This window comes from Hippoglossus hippoglossus, chromosome 8, assembly GCF_009819705.1.
Source record: "Hippoglossus hippoglossus isolate fHipHip1 chromosome 8, fHipHip1.pri, whole genome shotgun sequence".
NCBI lineage: Eukaryota > Metazoa > Chordata > Actinopteri > Pleuronectiformes > Pleuronectidae > Hippoglossus > Hippoglossus hippoglossus.
In genome coordinates, this window is record NC_047158.1 from 4,680,088 (window position 1) to 4,703,278 (window position 23,191).

General features: G+C 44.0%; 1 protein-coding gene across 9 annotated transcripts in view; it reads right to left on the bottom strand.

The window, feature by feature from the left end:
• The window catches only part of LOC117765858 (RNA binding protein fox-1 homolog 3-like), a 397,513-nt gene that overhangs the window by 99,163 nt on the left and 275,159 nt on the right, over window positions 1–23,191 (bottom strand). The window contains exon 2 of one of the 9 annotated variants that reach the window (XM_034592410.1): window positions 17,857–18,797. The exons of the other annotated variants lie outside the window; for them this stretch is intronic. Coding sequence (XP_034448301.1) covers window positions 17,857–17,874 — 18 coding nt within the window. The 5' untranslated portion in view covers window positions 17,875–18,797. The remainder of the gene's footprint in view (window positions 1–17,856; window positions 18,798–23,191) is intronic. 9 annotated transcript variants of the gene reach the window in all.

Sequence of the window (23,191 nt, forward strand, 5' to 3'; positions counted from 1 at the left end):
AATGAAGCCAACACGATCGTTGGAGTCAGAGTCTGTGTAATAGCGACTGGAGGAGGGAGCCACACTATCGAGGCCCTGCTGATACACACGCTTGACCAATCGAGAGTCAGTCTCATCTGTCAATCATGGCACCTCAGTCTGTTTTTATATCATCAAATAATTTAGAATAAATCAAACTTATTAGACACACTTAAACATAGATCAGTGTGATAAGACTTACCTAAAATGACAGGAATCATCTTTGAGAAAAGTTTATCTGACATTTTAGTTTGGTCCATGTCCCATCTGCTAACACTGAGGTGGAGGGATTTATGATATATATTGCAGCGAGCCACCGGTGTGGGGGGGGGGGGGGGGGGGCTATCAAAACACTTGGGCTTCACTTTAGAGGAGCTGTCATGATGTCTATCATTATTTACTGTGACTGTGTTAGTGGCTTTTTGAAAACAGAAATGTACAAGTCGTAAAATAACTAAATCAAACAGACAATTATAGAGAATAACAAACAATAAAGTAACAAGAAAATTATACTTTCTCATTTATTTATCTTGAATGATTATTTTTCTGTTCTAAAATATTAAAGCCTGTCTCTGCATGTGAACTTACGGAAATATCAGTTCATTCATCAGGATGCATTTAGATCCGGGTTTAATGCACACAACATATCATCGGCTTAAAAAACACGATGTAGATTAAACTCCCGACAGCGGTGCAGGAGAAATCCTCTCCCTCTGGACCAGCTACAAAACAAGAATGCTGTGGAGGTTTTAATACATCAGAAATTCTAATCCAATAATCCAGATGTCATGATCTGATTCTGCTCAAAGAATAGTTTTACATTCTAAACTTTAAGGATAATGCTGTTCTTTATTTTGTTATAGCATCAACAAATCCCACGGAAATACCAAAGCTAACAATGTGTTCGTCTGCCTCTCACTCACTGGTCTACTCTCTCTGTCTGTGGCTCTCAGATCCAAAACCACGGTTTCCCACTAATCATGTAAATCTTTAAAACCAGTTCACAAATATATGGTTTCATTTTTAGCATTGATTAATTCAATGGTTATTTATTGGAGGATTGGTGTTTGTTGGAGCTGTGTGGCTCAGTGGAATAAGAAATCAGGCTTGGGAGGACACACACACACACACTCAATATTTGTTAGTAGGATACATTCAGTGTTGGTTTTGGTATGTCCATAGGATTTGTATAATATAAGAAGAATTTTGAATTCTACAAGGCGATATTCCCACAAATTCCCACAAAAGAGATGACTGACGCTGATTCTCCACCACAGCGTGTTTCATGTAACGAGCAACTTTGGTGCGTGTTAAAATATTTCAGTGTGGGGAAAAAAACAAAATAAAACTGGGTAGTAGAATGCTTAATGACGGCATCTACAGCTAATGAGACAGAAACACTGTTGAGCACCGGAGACACAGTAACTTCATTCTCTTGGAGCCTGGACTCCAGCGAGCACACAGGCTGTGTTGTTATGGAGGAGCAGGAAGTCGGGACACATTTCACAAAAGACTTTCTTGGATATTGGAGAGTTTGCCCACCTCAGGGCCCACGACCTCAGTGTTGGTGACCCTTGTGGCTTGGCCTGACCCCCCCCCCCCCCCCCCTATTCCCTGGCCTCTGAGCTGGGCTGCAGCGGCGGCAGCCATGGGTGTGGGTTCAACACCTGAGCGCGGGAGCTGTCTATGTAGAGAGATTAAAGGGCCCGTATCGATCCACAAGAGCTCATGCATTTTGCATGAGGGAGACATTGTCAAAGAGGCGTCTCAGATTAAAAAAAATAGCAGAGGGAGAGTTCTAGAAAATATGCTGAACTCTGTGAAAAATCTTAATGTTGAAGTGTTATGCATGTAAACTCGCCTTTATATATTGGATTGTCCATGAACTCTCATCGACCCGAGATATTACTCGTTTTTCATTTCTTCTCCCCCTTGCAACCCACAACACCACGCCGTCTTCTTCTCCTTCTCCTCCTCCTCTGTTTTTTTTTTGGGGGGGGGGGGGGGTGGTGGTGGTAGAGGTTGTAATGTTGAAGTCAGAATGTGAAAAACAAGCCTCACCGAAAAATAAAAGCAAAAAGAAAAACTGGCAGCCAGAGAGTGTCTAATGGCGGCAGTGAGTCCGTTGGAGAATTCTCAAGTAGAGTGTGAATTATTTAGAATGTGTGGCTAGTGTGCAGAGCATGAAGCCACCCCACCCGGCAACTGCCAGGCAGAGTGGCCGAGAGAATTCAGTGCGCAACAAACATTTTGCCCGTCTGAGGTCTTTATTTCCCCTCCTCGCCATCAGTTTGGCGGAGTGCGAGACCGAGGTTAGGCTTTCGGCAAAGAAAAGAAAAAATAAAAAAAATAAAATACGAGACGAGAGTTTTGGAGTCGAGCGAAAATATAAATGATTTTCTCTCTGCCTTCGCGCAAGGAGAGAAAAGAATCCGCGCACGTGTGTATCTGCCAAAACAGAAAGTGAAGCGCAAGGAACTCACTTTGACCCATTTACGGCTCCCATGATGCAACTGATTATTCATCATCAACATTTCATGCAGGTCATCATGCATGTTTAAAGGCACGCAACTGTACTGTACTGAAGACGCCCCTCCACCTCCACCTCCCCGCCTCCTCTGCAGTCTGAGAGCCTCTCGGAGCTCCTTATCCTGCGAGCACATGTCAATCTCACCTGAACGACCCCGATAACAAGACAAAAGCAATCAATCTCTGATATTGGCCGGGTGGGAGAGTCAGGGATAACACAGACACTATCAGCGAACGGCAACAAAGACGGAGATTTTCTGTGCCCGGATGATTAGAAACACGGCGGCTGCTGTGACACGCTGATCTGCGGCAGTTAAACAGAGGCGGCTGTCATCGCTGGCAAATGATGACGCCGAGCGCCGATAGAGGAGATAGGATCTACGTGAGTGTGTATTTGTGTGCGTCGATCAGAAGGGTTGTGCTCATGCAAAACGCAGAAATACTTTGTACACACTCACACACACACACACACACTGAGGCAGGGGCCACACACTTCGAAACATCCATGGCAAATCAATGAAAAACAAACATGTACTGTAATTCAGGTGAACACAGAGACGTTAGGTTCAAACTGTTCAGGCTTGTGAACACTCCAACGGATATTTCTGAACTTGAAACATAAACAGGTCCGAAAGAAAAGATTATTACATGAAAGTTAAACAAATCTTTTGAACACCCCCACCTAGTAGGAAAACTCTGCGCTTTTTAAACAAAGGCTTAACTTAAAAAATATCGAATGGTTAAATGAAAAGTCCATAGATGTAAATTTAATGGCAGGTTTTCCAAACTATTTTATTGCTGCTGTGGCCGAAAAAAGGAACCTCCATCGTACAGACACTGGATGCTGCTGTTTGTCTGATACAAACACAGGGCTGCAGCAAATGATTCTTTGATAAACAAATGAATTGTTCACTTTATAAAATGTCACAGCGTATTATTATTTTAGTTAAACAAGAAGTGAGTTTCTCAGGATTTAAAAGTCATTTTCCTTGTTTTAACAGTGTGCACATAAAAGATGGAGGAACTGTATTTCCATGGCACTAAGCCGTGCACGTACAGATCTACTCATCAAGAACGACTCGGGGCTCAGTGTCTTTATTAAAATAAAAAACCTTCTATTTAATGGACCACCTGCTCTGCTACATGAGCCATGTTATATCTGCACTAGTTCTGCAGAGGACGTTACCAGTTGTACTCAGTATAACTCACAGTGTAACTGCAGTCACGCTAAATAAGTAGACGGAGGAAGGAACAGTGATAACTGAGAAGTAAGAGGGAAAAAAGTGTGAAACACTAGGAACTATGGAAGCGTGTTGCTGCCACGGCAGGACAACAGAACAATCGTGACAAGGGGTTCAATTGTTATTTATGTAATTATAATGTGACAATGAATACATTGAGAAATATGGATATTATTATGATAATTATCATTATTATTATTACATGATTTGATTAAGTTCTACTTCCTGCTTGGGTTGATGGAGGATCTTGTTTTCAGGACATATCACAATTAGTCCACCTCTGCCCGAGACCAACTCATCCAACTCCTCATGTTATAACATGGTATAAAAAAACTGTTTCTTGTTATAGTGTAAAAAATATTGCATGCCGCCATTATGTCAAAATATCAACAATAAACTTTTCACGTTGTAACGTGACACTGATCCGTTGTCCTTTTTCTGTGATGGCTGCCGTAAATAACAATACATGCACATCGATAAAAATTGATTTACGTCCATGCGTTGTCTGTTGTCCTGGTGCATGCTGGGGATTGTCCCACACACCCACCACCTATGCAACTCTATAAATCAAACATTTTATGTCGTTTCAAGTAAGAACCTGTAATATTTGTTACTCCATCACCAACTTAAACTCGCCAATAAAACTGGCGATTCAAACTTTGGTCAAAATCAATTATTCAAGGTTTTTGGATCAATAGAATGAATCAAAAAAATGAATAGATAATTTACTCCTTTCCGTGTGTATGAGTAAAATCATCAAATATCACATTCATAAAGCTGACACCAGAGAATGGTGCTTTTTTTTTCTTTTTTTGCTGAGCGACTTATATGATTAATTGATAAGCAAGCTGGTTATTGATTCATATCTCCTGCTTCGATTTGCAGCTAAAAGTTACAGCACAAGTCAGAAATATATGAATAATGAAACAGCACCTGCCTCACCCTATAGCAGCCATAAATGCACATGCGCTGCCACAGCCTCACTGTATATATACGCAGCGTGTGTGACTGGAATTTTCCGACATCAAAAATCAAAGCATTTAAGTAGATTGTACACAAGCACGTCTTGGAAGCTTGATCTTACTAATCTACAAATGGCTTCTTGTTATTAAACTGCTAATTCAGAGGATTAAAGGATCCATGAGAACACAATCCCCTTTACTTCCTTTCCAGGGTATGCTGAAGGTGGCTTAAATATTAATTAAGCACACACACACACACACACACATGTTGGCCCATATGCACACACATACGGCAGCATGCTTACAGTGCTCCCTCTGCACAGGACTTAGTTTGAATGTCTGGGAGTTTCCCTCTTTCTTTGTCTCATTTTGTCAAGCAGCGTTTTTTTTTTTCTTTCTAAAACCTCAATTTCTCTCTGTCACAAACACACACCCAGAGAGACTGACACACACACACACACATGCCCACGCTCATGCACGCACACACACATGCGCGCGCACCCACACACACACACACACACTCACAGAAGCCTATTTTCATATCTCAGACAACCATATCTCCCTGATTAATTCCTTTCATTCTTTTTTTAGGATGCTCAGTGCTGTCATCTCTCCGCTCCTCTCCTCTCACATCCCCCCAAAATCCTTATTTGACTTCATTCTTTTGTGTGTGTGTGTATGTGTGTGTTTGTGTGTGTGTGTGTGTGTGTGTGCATGTGCCACAATGGTTCAGGATGAGGAAATAAACTCTGGCCGCAGAGTACAGCGCTCTGTGTCAGGAGATTTCACGGGCTTACGCAACCAAACTCCGAGTCAGAACACACCTGTATGTTCTGGCCAGTGTGTGATTTACTTTGTGGCTTGTTCCGGGTGTATTTCCTACTTGTTCGGAAATGTTGCGTTCAGCTCACAGCTCACTGTGGATTCATAAAAGCATGTTATGTGGGGAATATAAGTGTAGCCACAAGATTTGTATTTGAAAACACAATATTTCCATTTTGGATAGGAGTAACAACCTGAATCATTTTTATGGTTCTATATCTCCAACATAAAAAGGACTCAGGCTAAAAAATGTGCTCATTTTGTCAGCCAAGGGTACGCCAGCTCCTTTAAAAACTACTGTAAATTGTTTGAGTTTCTTTTTTTTCCCCTCTGATTAACGCCCTGTTTCCACATTTTTCAAACGGCGGAGATCCCATTTTTTGATTGAATCCGTGATGGTGGCACATTAGACATTATATATAGTGCATTAAGACTGACACTTATAATACATTACATTACACCGACATGCTTGTCTTGCTGAAGCTGCACAAACCGCTGGTAATGTATGACAATGTATCACTGCGGCCACGTGAAATGAAAAGTTAAATTATGAACCAATCTATTTCTGATTTTAACAACATCCTCCGACGACACATTATTTTAAGTGTTCCTGTAAAAAAAAAAGCCATTAGGAATATAAAACACCTCAAATTATTGTAATACCCTGATTTAAAAGGAAAAGTTCACCTCGCCCCAACTCCTGCTGCTCCTAAAGACAGAGACAGTAAATTGACATGGAGTGTCAAGCGTGTGTAAAAGTCAAAGAGTCAAATCTGCGCCATAGCCCAGAGAGAGAATGTACCGGGGCCAGCATGAAAAACTACTCACGGCGGATCACATTACCTGCCTTTTCCACTGAAATAAGCAGTGTAATTTATCCTGACCTTTTTAGATTACTATGAATGTGCTGTCTGTGTAATTTTAACTGAAGTCCTCAGCAGCTTTGCTGGTCTGGAAACACTGGCTATGAAACCTGAGGAGGCGGCCGCTGATGGAATCAATGGGCTGATGCCACCAATACAGCAATGATACAATAGCAAACACATACTGAGGGACCGCCTGACATTCGCGGCTATTAGCACACATGGAGGAAAATCACTTTCTTTCATCATCAGCGCCATGAGAGACTCACCTTCAGACGCTGTTTTCCAGTTGAGACAGATTCTTCGCCACTTCTCCTGACGGCTAATAACAAAAGCAGAAGCCTGTTTTAGCTGTGACAAGTGTTTTTAGGATTAGAATTTCATTCCTAATGGGTTCTCTGGTAACGGTTTAATTCACTACCTATGCGATATCAATTCCATTATAATCTCATTAAGCTATTGCACACTGAGGTGATTTCAAATGAATGTGAAACAGCCAACCGTACGCTCCCCTCTAATTGAGCAATACTTTTTATTCATTATTATTGCCCATTATTAAATTAATGAACTTAATGGACTTATTTTCCAAATTGCAAAGACCCCTGGCAACATGTTTTTAATTCCATTAGCAGACATATTGAACTAAAAAAAAAAAGAAAAAAAAAAGGGGGATACACAGAGGTGTGTGGGCAATTAGCCTACCGCTGCGACAGATCATCAGTGGCGCAGTTTCCCTTTTCTCCCAAACAGGAGTTTGTCCATCTTGTCCTGAATCTCTGTCACCTCCAGCCACACTTCACCCACTCAAACCTCATGTTTCCAGTTTAAAAGTCTCTTTGAAAAACAAGCGTTTCCTGCCCGAGGCTCCGTTCTGCCTCGGACCTGACTCCGTTTCCACCTCTAATCTGTGGCCCCTTCGATGTTAAGATACTGTACATATTCGAATATTGTACTGTAAGCCGAACTAAACATAACCTGAATAATATATGAAATGGATTTTCCGAAATGAGATCTTTTCAGTAACCAGAGGCCGCCACGCAAAATTGCCCAGAAGATGAAAGGATCTGCATAACTGAACGGCCAATCAATACGTCTCAAACTAAAATGGCAAGTCTTGATAAGGTTATCGAATTTTCGTTTTTAATTAAAAAGCATACCACCGCGCTCTCCGTCAAATACCACGGCCGCGCTGATGATGAGAGGACGAGAGGGCTGTCCTTGTTTATTTGTTCATCGCTATTTGAAAAACACCGGCCACATTGTCGGCGCGTCATCAGTCAGCGCGGCGGAGAAACTTCCTCTCTGTTTGTCTCTGTCATTTCTCGGGATTAAGCTGTCATGGCAGCTCTCAAACCCCAAGCGATGACATTCATATGGATATTAATTCTCATTACATGTCATTCATCAGCTCGGAAACTATCAGTGTTATTCATTCTCTGCTCGCGCGACATCATTTTCCATTTAGTGTTTTCCTTTCTCACCAAAGCCTAAAAAAAAATACTTTTGTGATATTTTCCTTCAAAAATAAAAGATGCAACAGCAGCTAAACACTAAAGCATCCACATGGTCATTGATGGTGCGACATGCAAGACACTGCATCCGTTTTGTTTAATGTAAACGTCCAGAAGTGGCACACTCTCTTCCCATATTCTAGTCATGAAAATGCATAATTTAAAAGAGCTGAGACCAAGCTGTTCCTCAGCGGTGCGGAGCGAGCGCGGCATCGTATCAATGCGAACATCAGTGGATAGAAAACTCTGGTCCCTGGAGAGGGTGCCATTACATTCAATCGCCAACCTCTGGATAAAACTCATTTCACTCTGCAGTGTCTGAATGGCTCTATACATTCTGCCGAGGCCACGATGTGATAGCGCAGCATGTCAGAACCCGCACTAAAGGGCTTTTAAAGCAGGTTAGGGCGCTGCACAAAAGCCACTGCACAAAGCCACAGAGCACTGGGGCAGAACGGTGGAGGCACCGCCGCCACAGCTGACCGTCCTCACACAGCCCGAAGGACCCGAGTAAACACACGGCACAGAGTTGCCCCTCGCTGGGAGGTCCAAGCCAAGTTGTTGACAACAAGATAATGTCAGCTTCTATTTTTAGATGAATGGAAGCGTCTTCTGGTGAAGTGAGCCTGTTTTAAATATTAATTCCTTGCCTCTCTCTTTAGCACTAGCTCCACGCACCTGAGCAAGAGATTCGAGACAACAGCATCCGAATAGATTATATGATGAACACGAACACGTGCTGTTTTCTTCTCAGGTTTCAGTCTCTCTATTCACAGATCCCGGATGTCACCGCCGCACGTCTTAGCCGGGCATGTCGGACTTGATTGTTTTCATGTTAAGTTGAGCAAGTGTTACACTTTCCACATGCGTGAGTATGCAGGGATCGGCGAGGGTCCACATGATGTACATTTGTATCATCAGAGGGAGATGGAGAGGCTCTGCGCGGACATCACTGCGCCCTCCAATTTGTTGTTATCTGTGCCGACAAGGACGCAACCTGCACATGAACTCCTGCTGGACTGGAAAGACGTATATACAGCATGTGTGGTTTCTGCAGCAGTCATCACCCAAAACCACATAAAACAGTGTACTGCTCAAATTAAATCAGGCGCACTTATTATATTAGTTGATATGAGATTTTATTCAGCTGTACCTGGCCAGTGATGGTGGCTCCGCAGCCATTTTGTGAGCGGTCCAGAGGGAGATACTAAAGCTGTCGGTAATTCTCAATTTCTCACACTTAAAAATTACAACTATTAGGCCGACGCGAACGGTTTCGCAAACTCAGGTGCACATGATATGATACAAATGCTGCTCGTGAACCATGTTTTTGTGACGTTCTTTGACTTAAAGCAGTGAACAAGTACGGAAAGTGTAGAACAGAAAAACTGCATTTTTTTCATCCGGGCTGCACCTGCATTATCTAAGGTTTGGTGAATCTGCACCATGAAAAGTCATTCTGCATTAGTTACTAGCAGCGGTTGTGGTTGTGGTTTGGTTTATAACAGCAAAAGGACGAAGGGCGAGCTTTGGGTGCACAAAGCGTCCATCTGCCTTTATGGAGGGGAAACAAAAGAAAAGGAAATCTGTGTTGGTGTTCTTTGGCCACAGTCCTCTCACCTGTATTAATTTATATATATATATATATATATATATATATATTTATTTTGGGGATAAAATGACAAACGTGTCACATTATACGGTGTTTTCACTGAGAATTATTCATCAGCAGGAATTCAGTCATCTTTATGGGCTGGCCCTTTGCACGCTGCTGAATATTTCTGTTTCTAGTCGCAGCTTAAACAGGAGTTTTGACCAGCTCACACCGGGCATGGAAACAGAGACCAGTAGCCACACATATACAGCAGGTTATATAATGATCATGAAAACTACATGAGAATGGGCACCTCCCCCTCGACAAAACCAAAAAAAAACGACTGACAGGAGCGTGCACGTGTGTGGATGAGGATGCACATAAACACACACCCACACGGACACAGGCTGACACCGAGAGAGGCCCCGGCCTGACATGAGGTGAGATGAAGTAGCATTTCTCATCATCCACTGAGCCTGGCTGTGTCTGACCTGGAGGATGGAGGTAGGCCCGGGGCATGGCCTCGGGACCCGGGCAACCAGAGTGAGAAGGGGCCTCCGCCGAGACTTGTAAAGTCCCGGCCACGATTTACTGGGAAGGCTCAAATTGTGGCGTCCAGTGGCCACAGTGCGGCCGCGCTGTCAGCCCCATTCTTATTTGCTTCATTCCCTTTGACACTGCCTCTCGATTAGGGTCATAAATTCCATGAAATCGGTCAATAACCTATAACACTAATGTCACTCTCCTGCCATTAATTTTACAGCCCATGTGCCACAGTGTTTCTTCACCCTTTTACGTGACAAGTGGCTTTATACTCACTGGGATTGATTGAGAAGAGTATATAAGAAGCTTTGAAGAGAGCCTTTGCAACCCTAAAGATGAACACATATAAAAAAGGAGAAGACCAGTGGATATCACCGTTAGATTCCTGGGAATGTTTATCAGCAATTTCAAATCTTTCTCTGTAGCAAAAGTTGCGGGAAAAAGCAGTTTTTTATACTGAATGTATATCAAATAATCATTACCTCTGGCCTCTTGACTTTAAGGGGACTGTTGTTGGCAGAGATATGGTCTAGTATTTTTTTTAAATTGTACAATAAAGAGTAGTACACTCCTCCCCAGGCTGTTGAAAAAAATCCTGTGGACATGACCTCAATGATCTGAATGTTAGCTTTGGTCCTGCTGGAGTATTAAGCCTCATATTTCATCATACAAAGCTTTTGTGTACAATAAAACACACATTTGTTGCCAATATTGGGACTAATTTCTAGATTGTTAATGTGTGTATGAAATGTGACTGTTTCAATGTGCATGAGGTTGTATAATCTATATGTAGAATATTAGGTAGGAGTCCCATGAAAAAGGTCAGTGAATACTGATCGTGTAGCTCATCACTGAAAGGTTTAACAAAACGCACGGGAAAAATGTATTTTGCAATGAAAACAGAACTGAAAGCATATTCCAAAAGAGGATGGGTGTGTTTTGACTCTCGCTGTGCTTTTTGTCAGCTGTCACTTTTGATCTAAGATTGTAAATGCAAACGTGACCATTCTAAGGGTTTTTACTTGTTTTGTCAGAGTGACGCTGCAACAATCACAAAACCTACGGCTTGTGCTTTTCATTTGTGAATTTTAAAGAGCGCGCCTTGATGAGACTATTGGAACAACTGAGTATAAAATGGTGAAAAGTGCACAAATTACATTTGAGAGAAAGAGAGAGGGCAGGAGTGGTTTTCTTATCATGCGTGGCGGGCTGCCAGTGGATATGTTGCTGCCGTTCTCACCGGGGCCTCTCCTCCAATCTCTTCCGTATGTGAGAGCTGACACTTCAGGGCATATCTATGGCACAGGCGTGTTAGCGATGCATACACCTTCTGCTGCAACGCTGCCGAGGAGGATGAAGGACTGCCATGAGAGACTTCTGGAGTTACTGCCAGTGCAACAGGCCGACCGCAAAAAAAAAAAAAAAGTAAAACAAATAAATACGACTGCAAAAAAAAAAAAGATCATCGGTATATTGAATTTGGCATCGGAAAGGCTCACTTAAACAGATACTTTTGTGCGAGTGCATTTGGAAATGAAAAAGGAGAGGAAAGGGAACGTCGGCAAATGAATCAGTGCTGAGAGATGCTATTTCTTTCCTTGGATCAGCCGAAGCGGGACATTTTTAGGCCATAGCATCTAAATTGCCAAGAAATACTTTCTTTCCTGCTTCTCCAAGGCTTAAATGACACATGGTATGATCCTGAGACACACTTTTGGTCCTACTGTCAATGTGCAAATGATGTCTCCGTCTATTTTTAGGCTCAAGACGTCATGGAATTTGGGGCAAAATCTTTGAACCTTCGCTCCAGTTTCTTTGGCTCATCATTTGTTGGAGGAGCCATTATCTTAATATTTAATTTCCCCGAGTCAGTAAGATGTAAAATGTCTGCTTCGCTTTAGTTTAAAACATTTTTCCGCATAATAACACATCCCGCTGCGTGTGATTCACTCATCCGCGTTTGTTCACTCCCTCACGAGTGGAAATACAGACAATATCGCCCCGTGTTTTGGCAAGTTGGTCGGCGCTGGCAACTTTCCATCCTACTTCTCCACCGGCTCACTGTTTTGCTGCTGGAGCTGCACGCCTTTACTCTCTCGTTCTCCTGGAGAGAGACGGAGAGGGCCCTTCAAACGACGCCGCCGCCATTAATCATTAAATCCGATTTTTTTTTTTTTTTTTCGCCTCCTGCCGAACGGTCGGGCTTGAATTGACACGGAGCCTCGACTGCGGCGAGGCAAAATGGCCGCTCGTAGTAACAGCTCACAAGCCCCTGGACAACCTGAGGCATGGCCATCCAATCCCACATCATTAAGGCTAGAGTCCTTTATTGTGTTGGAGGCATTAAATGGTGCGCTGGCTATAGCCCTGAAGTCACACTCCACTAGGAGAAAACAGCAGAAAAATAACGGCACAGCTGGATAATGACTTTTCCCTGGGAGGCTGACCATGTGTACAAAAGCGCTAATGATAGCAGGTGCAATAAGCGAGCGCAAGGCTTTTACTGCGTCCGGATCTATTTTCCTCTGCTAAACTCGCCAGTGATTTCCCCTGTGTAGGTGTCTTTCTGTAGTTTAAGAACACTCCCCCTCCTCCTCCGTCTCCCCCTCCTCTCCATCCTCTCTCTCCCTCTCTCTCTCTCTCTCTCTCTCTCTCTCTCTCTCTCTCTCTCTCTCTCTCGGTATCTAATCTCTTTATCAGCTGTGCGGCTAATATCAAAGAGGACTGTGGTGTGAAAATCCTGCAAGTAAAACCTGCTGTCAGAGCCTAATCACAATTAGCTGGGCTCTAGACCCATTAGCCCCAAGGGGAAGAGACCAAAAGCTGACAGAATTATTGTTAAAGCTACTGATTGCTAATGATCCCGCAGAGTGCAAAGGGTGGAGCCTATGCGTTTCAAGGAAGAGGAAAAATGTGTTTATACTGGAAAAAATATACAGTTTACAAGCAGATGAAGTTGCTTTAATCCCGCTGGTATTAGCGGTTAAACAGATAGCAGGTTTCCTGGATGGAGCAGCTCCTCTGCTTCCTTTAGCTCTGCAGCGGGGCCGTTACATCAGCTCTGCCACAAAGACATGTGTGCCTTCCAGATTATAAAACATTAAGCTGCACGTTAATGACAGATTGCAACAGCCACTCCTGAAACGTGTAAGAAAAGGCGAGCGACGGCGCAGACAAAACAACGTCCACGCGCCCACTCCTCTCCATCCCACCCCTACCCCGGAGTGAATCACCTGCAATATAAGCCTTTTAAAGAAGCGCCTCACATTTGATGTTAAGCCCCCAAACTGTTCTGGCTGTCGGAGGACTTGCCGGGGGAGATAGAAATGTCTAAAGTTATTACAGCAGTCAGGTAAAGTGTGAGGCAGCGTGGCCCTGTAATGGGGGTGGAGAGCTGGCCAGCAGCATCTAATGAAGGCGTCTCGGGGAGTACTAAAGAGTCTACGTGACACTACTCCTGATTCGCCCGTCTGAGGACACAGATCAATTAATACATTAACAAACGATTGCAAGCACTTCATCTTGCAATATGAAACCGGCGGCCTGGACTCGCCGCCCTCCCACCCAGAGTGGGCGGGAGCAACTGTGCTTCCCTCCATACGTCGTCCGCCATGAATTTTAACATCGTCTGCCGGTTAAGCTGCAGACCCACACAGTGAGCCTCACCGGGGCTGAGACCTTACAACTGCACCGTAGCACAACACAGGCTGAACATATAGTCACTGTGTTGAATAAGGGAGGATAAAGCAGTGCTTCAAGCTACTCTTCATCTGGGCAAAATCTAAACTACTGATACAATTTGCATTGTAATGCACCATGTATAAGACCAAATCACAACAGCTTTGATTGAGCGTCTGCCTAAAAGGAATCCACTCCTGCTAATGACCAACGATCCAAAGCCTCAAAGCAGCTCCTTGCTCATTTTTACGCCGGTGTTTGTGGACGTCTCTCTGTCGATTTTTGTTTTACACATAAAAACAAAGCATTAATGCAGGCCGAACACACTTGGTGAGCAGCCTGTGGCACACTTGAGTGCGTTGGTCGGGGAAGTCTAACGTAAACCATTGCTCCTTGCCATGCCATATATATCCAGCCTCCCCATTACCACCATCTCCACTCGACAGCGAGGGCCCTGCACTGCTAAATTATTCATCACACTGAGGGGAGGACAGAAGCATGCATGGTTTCTCCACTCCATGCCTCTTCCCTTTTTCTCTCTGTCCCTAATACAAAGGAACAGCCGGGTGGAGAGAATGATATACAGGCCGCCTCTCCATCACTATGTGGCCATCGCGGGAGATGTGCCTCCACTTCTTCCAATTACCACAGTGGAGTTGAGGTTGGGTTTGGGTTGCACACTGTGGCGGACCAGACGGTCGCTGGCTTCGCCCGCCGTGCATATGGGTGAGAGAGGTGGGTGGCACCCAGGGGCCCCATGCATAACCCGGGACGTCTTTGTATACACATTCATCTATATCAGTGGGCAACAGGGAAATGTAAGCCAAAGGTAATTGCCCTGGATAAGAACATCTGCTTGGTGAATAAATATTCTAATGAGGGGAGCTTGCAGGTTCCCCAGACTGATGCACGGCTGACAGGCCTCCGGAGGGACCGCAGGTAATGCTCACCACCTGCAGTTCAAACAGGAGGCGGTCCCATCCTCCTCTCGCAGCTAAACGCTGGCCGACTGACACACACGCACACACACACACACACGCACTAGATATCAGGGATAGGTGGTAAATCATTGATCATGCACCAGTTATGATGATACTTTTCTCAGGAGTGACAAGTATAATGTAATGCTCTGCCTGGTTCACCCGTCGTGTTGCTTTGCAAATGTTCTGCAGCTGAGCAGATGTTGATTTTAGGGTCTGCAGAGGAAAAACCTGAGAAGGTGAGGAGATATCCATAATTCTATTACTTTGTTACAGGAAGCTGGAGACATTAATAATTTTCAGGATTGATAACTCCTGCTTATTCAGGAGTCAAAAAGTTATGCTCCTGCTCCTGTTATCACACCAGGGCACCGACGAAAATTAATTTCAACATCTATTAATCCGTTATCTGATTATTTTTCAGTCTAATCTGTTTGAATTATATCAAATGAAAAAAAGATCCACCTACACTCGCCTGACCCCGTCGCTTTGCTTTCAAGTTACTTGTTTTGAAAATTAATTAGGAACTTTATCATCAGCATTGTGGAAAAATTCACTTTTGATCAGGAGGAACAGCATCTGTTACACCGACAGTCCGAAAAACTCAACACATTCCAGTGAAGAGAGAATATCTGTCCTTTGTTCTCGGTCATTAAAATGTTTTAGAAATCACCGCAGAGTTCATTTTTCATATTAAAAGTTTAAAAGCTGATTCACATCGTCTGTACTATATATCAAAATCATTTTCATTATATACTGTGACTCAGTATACTGTTCTCCGATCATGCCATCAATCTTTTCGTCAACAAAATGTCCGTCACAATTTCCTGAAGGCCAAGGTGCCATGATATGTATGATACGAAACCAGCAATTCCTCAAATTTAAAAAAACGGAAAAATGATGAACTTCTGCTTTCTACTCAATCGTTTTATCTCAAATCATAGATCAGTAATTGACTCCATTTCCTCAATAAATCTATTTTTTCCTTTAATTGTCTACATGCTGGAGAAGTTGTTCTGTTTTGTTTTTAGTTTTTTTTAACCCGACAAGAAATCATCCTCACAACTGTCGACAACATGCAAAAAGGCTTAAGTCTCACTGTGGAAACCACCAGCAACACAGAGCTGACAGCATTTGGGAGGTTTTAAAGGTAAACGATAAAACAAGGGGTCGTGTACCGAACTAATGCTTAGAGCTAAATAATAACGCTTTTTCTCATGTGAATAAAAAGTTAAAGCAGTTAAATATTTAACTGTTACACTGATGAGCCTGCGGGGCTGTAAACTGTCAGCGTCACGGCTTCCCTCTACTCAGCCACCGTGTGTGTGTGTGTGTGTGTGTGTGTGTGTGTGTGTGTGTGTGTGTGTGTGTGTGTGTGTGTGTGTGTGTGTGTGTGTGTATTGTCTGAATTGCTGGAGGGAGAATTAGTGATGAAACTGGAGGTGGAGGAAGGTGAGCAGCATCCTCGCAGCAAACCTTCAAAGAGGCCAGAAGACAGTGACAAGACTCTCTCAATAAGCACCGGCACCCAGGAGAAACGCTCCGAGTATCAGGGAGGCCTGCACTGGAGTGAGGCCTTTAAAAAAAAAAAAAAAAAGGGAAAAAAAAAGAAGAAGCGCACAACATTGCAGTACATGCTGTATTATTTTTCTTTGAGTTGTGACATAATGTGGAAATCATAAACCCTCCTGTCACTTCCACTCGACTTGGAAACAAAAAGGAAACTTTTCTTGTCGTTTCAAACGCGGGCTCATTTCTCCACTTGGAGTTACTCTGGCCCCAAAACATCCCTTTCTCTCCCTCTACGGAAATCCGAGCTCTAAATCAATATGCAGCGCTGTTTCATTCATGGCACGCTTATTATGCTTTTGTTATTCATGATTTAACCTCGCTTCCAAAAATACAGAGGAGAAAAAAAGTGGTTCAAGTATTAAGTCATTTATAATGGAGTCGTCCATGTAAAGAAACTTTTTTTGCTCCCCCCCACAAAAAAAAGATGCTTTCTCCCCAGAAATCTGAACTCACGATCGATATCCACACACACACACACACACACACACACACACACACACACACACACACAGAGCACAGAGCACTGCACAGTGACTGCATTACAGCTCAGAGTGTTTACAGTGACCATGCTGGAAAAATGTGTTGCATTAGAGAATAATTCAATTTGCTTTGTTTTCTGTGAAGGTACAGAACACCAGTTAGCGGAAACAGTGGGGGATTTAAATGGTGTGCAATGTGCACTGGCAAGAAATTACAAAAAAAACTGTAAATGCAGAAAACAGTGAGCAGTGGGCCGGTATTGTTGTGGTGAGAATACAAACCACTGAAGAGACAAAACCAATCCGGCTAATCACACATGATCTCAAACAGAATTAATCAGCAGCTCTAGTCGACAATCTGTAATCATCCTCATTCTGTGCTTAATGTCGCTTAATTTATGAAAAAACTAAAAGACGGGGAAAAAAAGGGAGAAGTAGGAATTCTGGCTTGGCTTAGATATGTGGGCAACAAAAACAACAACATCACAAAAGTGTTTGAAACACAGAAGCAGACGAGGAAAATCTAAATGTGTCCCCAGCAGACCCAGAGCAGCTCGTTTTTTGAGATGCCGGCACTAAATTGGGGAGAGACAGTTTCGAATGACACACATACTGCATGCTGGGTATTTTTGACTGCCAGTGGAAGTTGAATAACAATACTTGTAAAGGTATTAGTGTGGGTAATAATCACGCTCCAACATCCTCTCTCATTTAAAGGCTGAATAAATCCGACACGTACATGCAGGCCTCTATAGCATCTGCAGCACCCAGCATCAATAAAACACATGAAAGTGGAAAACCATCAGCTCTGTTCATGCATGTGGGAGGTGCAATGGCGCACGCACACACACACACACACACACACACACACACACACACACACACACACACACACACACACACACACACACACACACACACGCACGCACGCACACACACGCTGTATAGCATACTGTAGGGGGATGAAACACACTCGAACGCATATTCCACACACACCAACTCCCTGCCCGTGCTGGTGCAGTGTGAGCGTATGAGAGATCCACACTTTGTGGACCAGTACTCACCCAAAAGTACATCATCATGGTGGAAGTGGGACAGGTGTGGGCAGGCGGGCAGACGTGAGCGGGGCCGAGCACTGGGACCAGTCCAGCCAGCGTGGGCGTCAAGAAGAGTCCGAGCGTTTGGACAGAGAGCTCTACTGATCCCTGTTCCACTGAGGCAGCCCTCCCTCTAAACTGTTCAATGGGGCTTGACTTGAGGTTCCCCCCCCACCCTTCTTCTTTTCGCGTCTTTCTTTACAAGCAGCTTGTTCTTCAGTTAATGTTTAGAAGCCCCCTTTCCTTCCTCTTTCTTTCTTTCTCCTCTTCTTCTTCCTCTTCTGAGCCAACAAAAGAGGAGGGTGAAAAAAGCAGATGAGGGGGGAAAAGGAAAGAGAGCTGGGGAGGTGTTGTAACCTCTTTTTTCTTTTGACACTCTTCCACTCTACTTGCCTCTCCACACCACTCACTTCGAGACTCTCCCTCTGCCTCTCTGCTCTCTCCCTCTCTCTCTCCCCCCTTTTGCCGTCTCTTATTGGTGAATGTGAAATCAGTCGGTACAGCACCGGGGCTCAACAAGAGCAGCAGCCTGCGCTTGACAGCTGCCTCCAGCGTTCCCTCCACCGGAGCTGTGTTGCTCTGCACAGAGGAGTGCGCCGAACAAACCGGGATCCTGCAGACGGTACTGTAAAATTCAGCATCCCGGGGAGGGAGGCGGGGGGGGGGATGGAGGGAGGGGGAGCGGTGGGGGTGGGGGGGCAGGAAGCTGGGACTTGTGGTGGAGAGTGCTGGGGCGGGGGGGCCGCTTGTGTTGATGATGATGATGCTGGTGATAGTGGAGGACTAACAGATCGCTCCTCTGTCTTACTGTTTGTTACGGATGCGTTGCACTTGACAGTTTTAGTTCATTGACGAAGACGAAGAAGATGAAGAAGAAGAAGAGGAAGAAGAAGAAGAAGAAAACAACGCTGAAAAGAAAAAAAAAATGGGGGATTTCAGAGAAAACCTTAAAGTATGCCACAGGCAATTGGGAGGCACAGCCTATTTTCCACTTGTTTTCTACTATTAGCAGTTGAGGTTCACTCTCTTCGTGTGTGTGTGTGTGTGTGTGTGTGTGTGTGTGTGTGTGTGTGTGTGTGTGTGTCTGTGCATTTTCTGTTTTTTTCTCCCACACTCATAGGTTGGTGACCAGGAGTGTGTTTGGTGAGAACCCCTTTTAGTAACAGATCAGCGGCCAGATGAAGTTGGTGTGAAACACCTTAGTGTGCCAAGCTATATTACATTACATGCTTTAGTGTGTTTTCCATCTGGCGGCTGTAAAGGGGGAGGGGAAAAATGGGAGGATGAGGGGAGGGAGGGTGTGTGTGTGTGTGTGTGTGTGTGTGTGTGTGTGTGTGTGTGTGTGTGTGTGTGTGTGTGTGTGTGCACGTGTGTGTGTGTATGTGGTGGGGGGGGTTTGGCTATCTTCTAGACAGCACTGTAACAATGAGCCTGCCTCAGCAATTTTCAAAACATATCATCAATACACGACTGGGAGCTCGCGCTTTTAAATATTAACCCTGTGGCAACCGGGGCAAGCTGCGGAGAGCTCCAGTGGTTTTGCGGCATCCTCTAGTGCTGGATCATCCAATAAAACAAAAGACGTCCTGGGGGATGAGCTAATTTGCTGTAGGATCCTAAAGAACATTTGCCAGCTATAGAGAACATTGCCGTAATGAACAGAGCAGATATATTCAGGTTATGTTACCCATCAGTAATTGCCACATAAGGAGGCTGAGTTAAATTTGCAGCTGGCTTTGAGCGAATTGATACACAAGGGGCCTCATTCATATGGCGTAACTGTCATCTTAAATTTATCACCCATTTTATTTTCCCACCTCCTTCAGAAAGGCACAAGTGAACAGTGAAATATGAAACGGCACACTGGCAGTAAAAAAAAAAATGTAATTAGTGATTTTGCAAATATTGCGATGTTTAAGAAGAATGGTTGATTTCTGGAGGGAAATGCACTTTGGATAAATCAAGAGAAGCATGGCATAATTCTTCTTTCCTCTTTCCTCACATCTGTGTCACATCACAATCCAGCCTTTGCATTGCTTTGCATGCACGCACACGCACACACACACACACACACACACACACACACACAATCTCTTATCTGTGGCATTACCATGCACATACAAGTCCTCCATATCTTTATACATGTCCACCAGAACCCAATGGATTTACATTAGCAATCACAGAGTGGGTAACCGCCCCATTCCTACATCAATCTCTGATGGGAAATAAAAATGAAATGCACTTCTCAGGCAACTCGGATTAAGGATCACGCTTTTATCAAATACTGAAGTCTATTTCAAGTCCTGCTCATAAATAACTGAGGGGAGAGATGGAGGAACAGAAAAAGGGTGGAGGCAAAATAGAAAAAAAAGAAAAAAAGGGAGAGACCGGAGGGGAGGCAGCAGACAGACGGGGGTGATGTGGATGCAGACAGAGAGCATCATGGTCTGAGGCTAAGGCCATATGGGGTCAGAGGGATTAAGGGGGGGTAAAAAAGTCAGAAAATAAGCATTTGAGGGCACTTAAGCATCATATAATCCCGATGTCTTCTTTCTAGGAATCTCCTTCAATTAGAGATGAAAAATGGAATTTGGGTTGAGATGGCGTGGCTCAGGGTGCAGAGCTGTCGTCCCTGCTTCCTGTCTCCTCTGTGCGCTGCATTTCTCCCATGCTCCACTCTCCTCACCAAGGATGCAAGTGGCTTTCCCAACCATTTAGATTTCCCACCATAGTCTAGACACTCCCCAGAGACACTGCCATCCATTATAAAGATAGAGCTTTCAAAGAGATGAGGAAGTGAAGGCCTCACACAGAGCTTGTTCTGCCTAAAATGTCCATCTGTCTCAGACCCTCACTGACTCGAAAAAACCTGTTGTCTTAATATTTCATGACGATCTCACCTCTGTTCTGTAGTGAACCGCTACATACAGAGCTTCTTCTGCCAAGCTACACTCAGATCTTGTCATTAGAGAGACTCCAGAGGAGACAACGCGCAGCGCTGCTCACCCTCGACCCCTACAACTTCCCTGTGCAGTTACAGGGAAGTTGGGCCTTTCGCCCTGATTCATCAAACGCTCGGCCCCAGCGCCGTCCGGCCTCAGCTGGCGAGAGAAGCGGCTGGTTGGCTGAAGACAGGAAGAGGCGGCGGCTGCAGCCCGAGTCTCCCAAGTTACTTTTCTTTAATCACACACTTCACTTTATGGAGTGACCCGTTTAACAACTCCACAGCTACACTCGTTTTATCTGTCTTCATCGGCTCCACAGGTAGGTACTGACATTTCCATGCTGAATACGGCCTGTCGTGAGAATCAGGCTGCGCACAGTGATGGTGAAGTTTGAAATACAGCAAACGGAACATCAGGGAAATAAAGTTATGTTTTCACTTCTGTCTCTCTCCGTGTAAAAGATTACAACTTTTTAATATTGCATTAATTAGCACCCTCGCTATTCTTGTGGAGGCAGGAAGTTACACGAGGTGCTGCAGCTAAATGGCGCCCAGCAAAGGATAATCCCAAACAAAGACAAATACAAATAAAATAACTGAAAAATAAAGCGTGTGGAATTTTGGCAAAGCATTTTTGCAGCCACGTTTAGCAACTATCATGGTCATAGCTGCAAATAAGAACACCAGGATCATGTCTTATTATTATTACAGAAATGTTTCAGGCACCTCGGCCATTTTATAGTGAACAAATACACATAGAGGGTATCTGATTGGGTGATAAAGCATTTTTTGATTTCTTGAACCTAAATCTGAAATCTGCTTTAAAGCCAACAAGATAAAAAAAAAAAGGAACATAAAAGCCTCACATTTTCTCCTCCAGATTTTTGGAATTCTGGTAGTGTGAAGCGGCTTTTGAAAAAAAGCATTTAGACGGTCATGATGAGGAAACCGTGCCATGCCATCAAGACTTCCCGACAGCCGATAAATATGCATAAAATAACAAGACAAAATACATGGCGTTACTTATTTTATTTAACTCCAGCTTGCATATTTAGCCTTGAAAACGCTAATGTTTTGCTTCCCGGCCCCGCAAGACATCATTAAACATCATTTGTAAGCATACATTACACTATATGCAGCAAATCGCCCATCTGCTGAATTTGGAGCTCACTGTCTGGGAAACAATAAATCTACTGTATGGCTCCACGTAAAGAATCACACTAAAATAACGCCCTCTGTGTAGACATACGTCGGGTATATTAAACATGGCCGTGTGCACAGACTGTATGTAGTGTTAATAATGCAGTGTTTACATCTTGGCACTGAGCAGGCAATACTGGCCCAGGGCTGCAAACTGGCAGGGCTGTGCAGTAATTAGGGGCTGTGTGTCGGGGATGTGAAGGCTTGCTGCATGTCATGCTGATACCACTGCTGGGCAGGCTTGGTGTGTTCGGCAGCGGGCACACGAGTGCAACACGAGGCCACGCCTTGCTGTCACAGCAGGAAGTCTCCCCCCTCTCACTCCGACGAGCACCGCCGCAGCCTGTGAGCTCAGTCGTTACTCAGCGGTCCGAGATGGATGTTAACGCCATGACAGCGGTCGTTAGCTGTCTTCGAAACATGAGTAACACATGTGTGCGTGTGTGTGTGTGTGTGTGTGTGTGTGTGTGTGGTCCACGTGCTCAAACACACGTTCAGATCAAACCTTTAGATTTGTTTACATTTTAGCATCAACGTGCAGGAGAAATGGACCAGTGTGACAATAGGTGACGGGAGATTGTTCCACATTTTAAACCAGCTTTCTGTTCAAATCCTGTGCTCACCCTAACCCTGATTACATCACTGTGACATCATTATGGTAATCTAGTCGCAGAGCCACATCATATATTACACAACCAAGGAGCAGTCCTGAACATGGAAAAAAAAAAACTAATGCGTCAAATCAAACTGCCCCTTTAAGAGGAATTGAATGAGTTAATAATTCCTAAAAACATCCTATTATGCTAAATAAATGCCAGGCTTTGACTTATTGATTTGTGAAATGTTTTTCCACTCTTTGTTTTTGCATCCTCCTTATGAGTTACAGGTCAAATCAGTAACTATTTGTGTTTAATTGACACCTCTTACCGCTGTCCTGTCTGACATCTTTATCAATTGTTGGATCTTTCACAGACGTGTTTATTGGCTAGTGTGTGTGTGTGTGTGTGTGTGTGTGTGTGTGTGTGTGCGCATGCTTGGTGTTTACTTTGAATTCATTAGTGCATATATTATATAAAATAGATGTATTTCACCGTACGAGCCGCAGGCTGTTACAGTTGTGCAGAGATAGAAACAGTCGCATTGCCACATGCAACACAA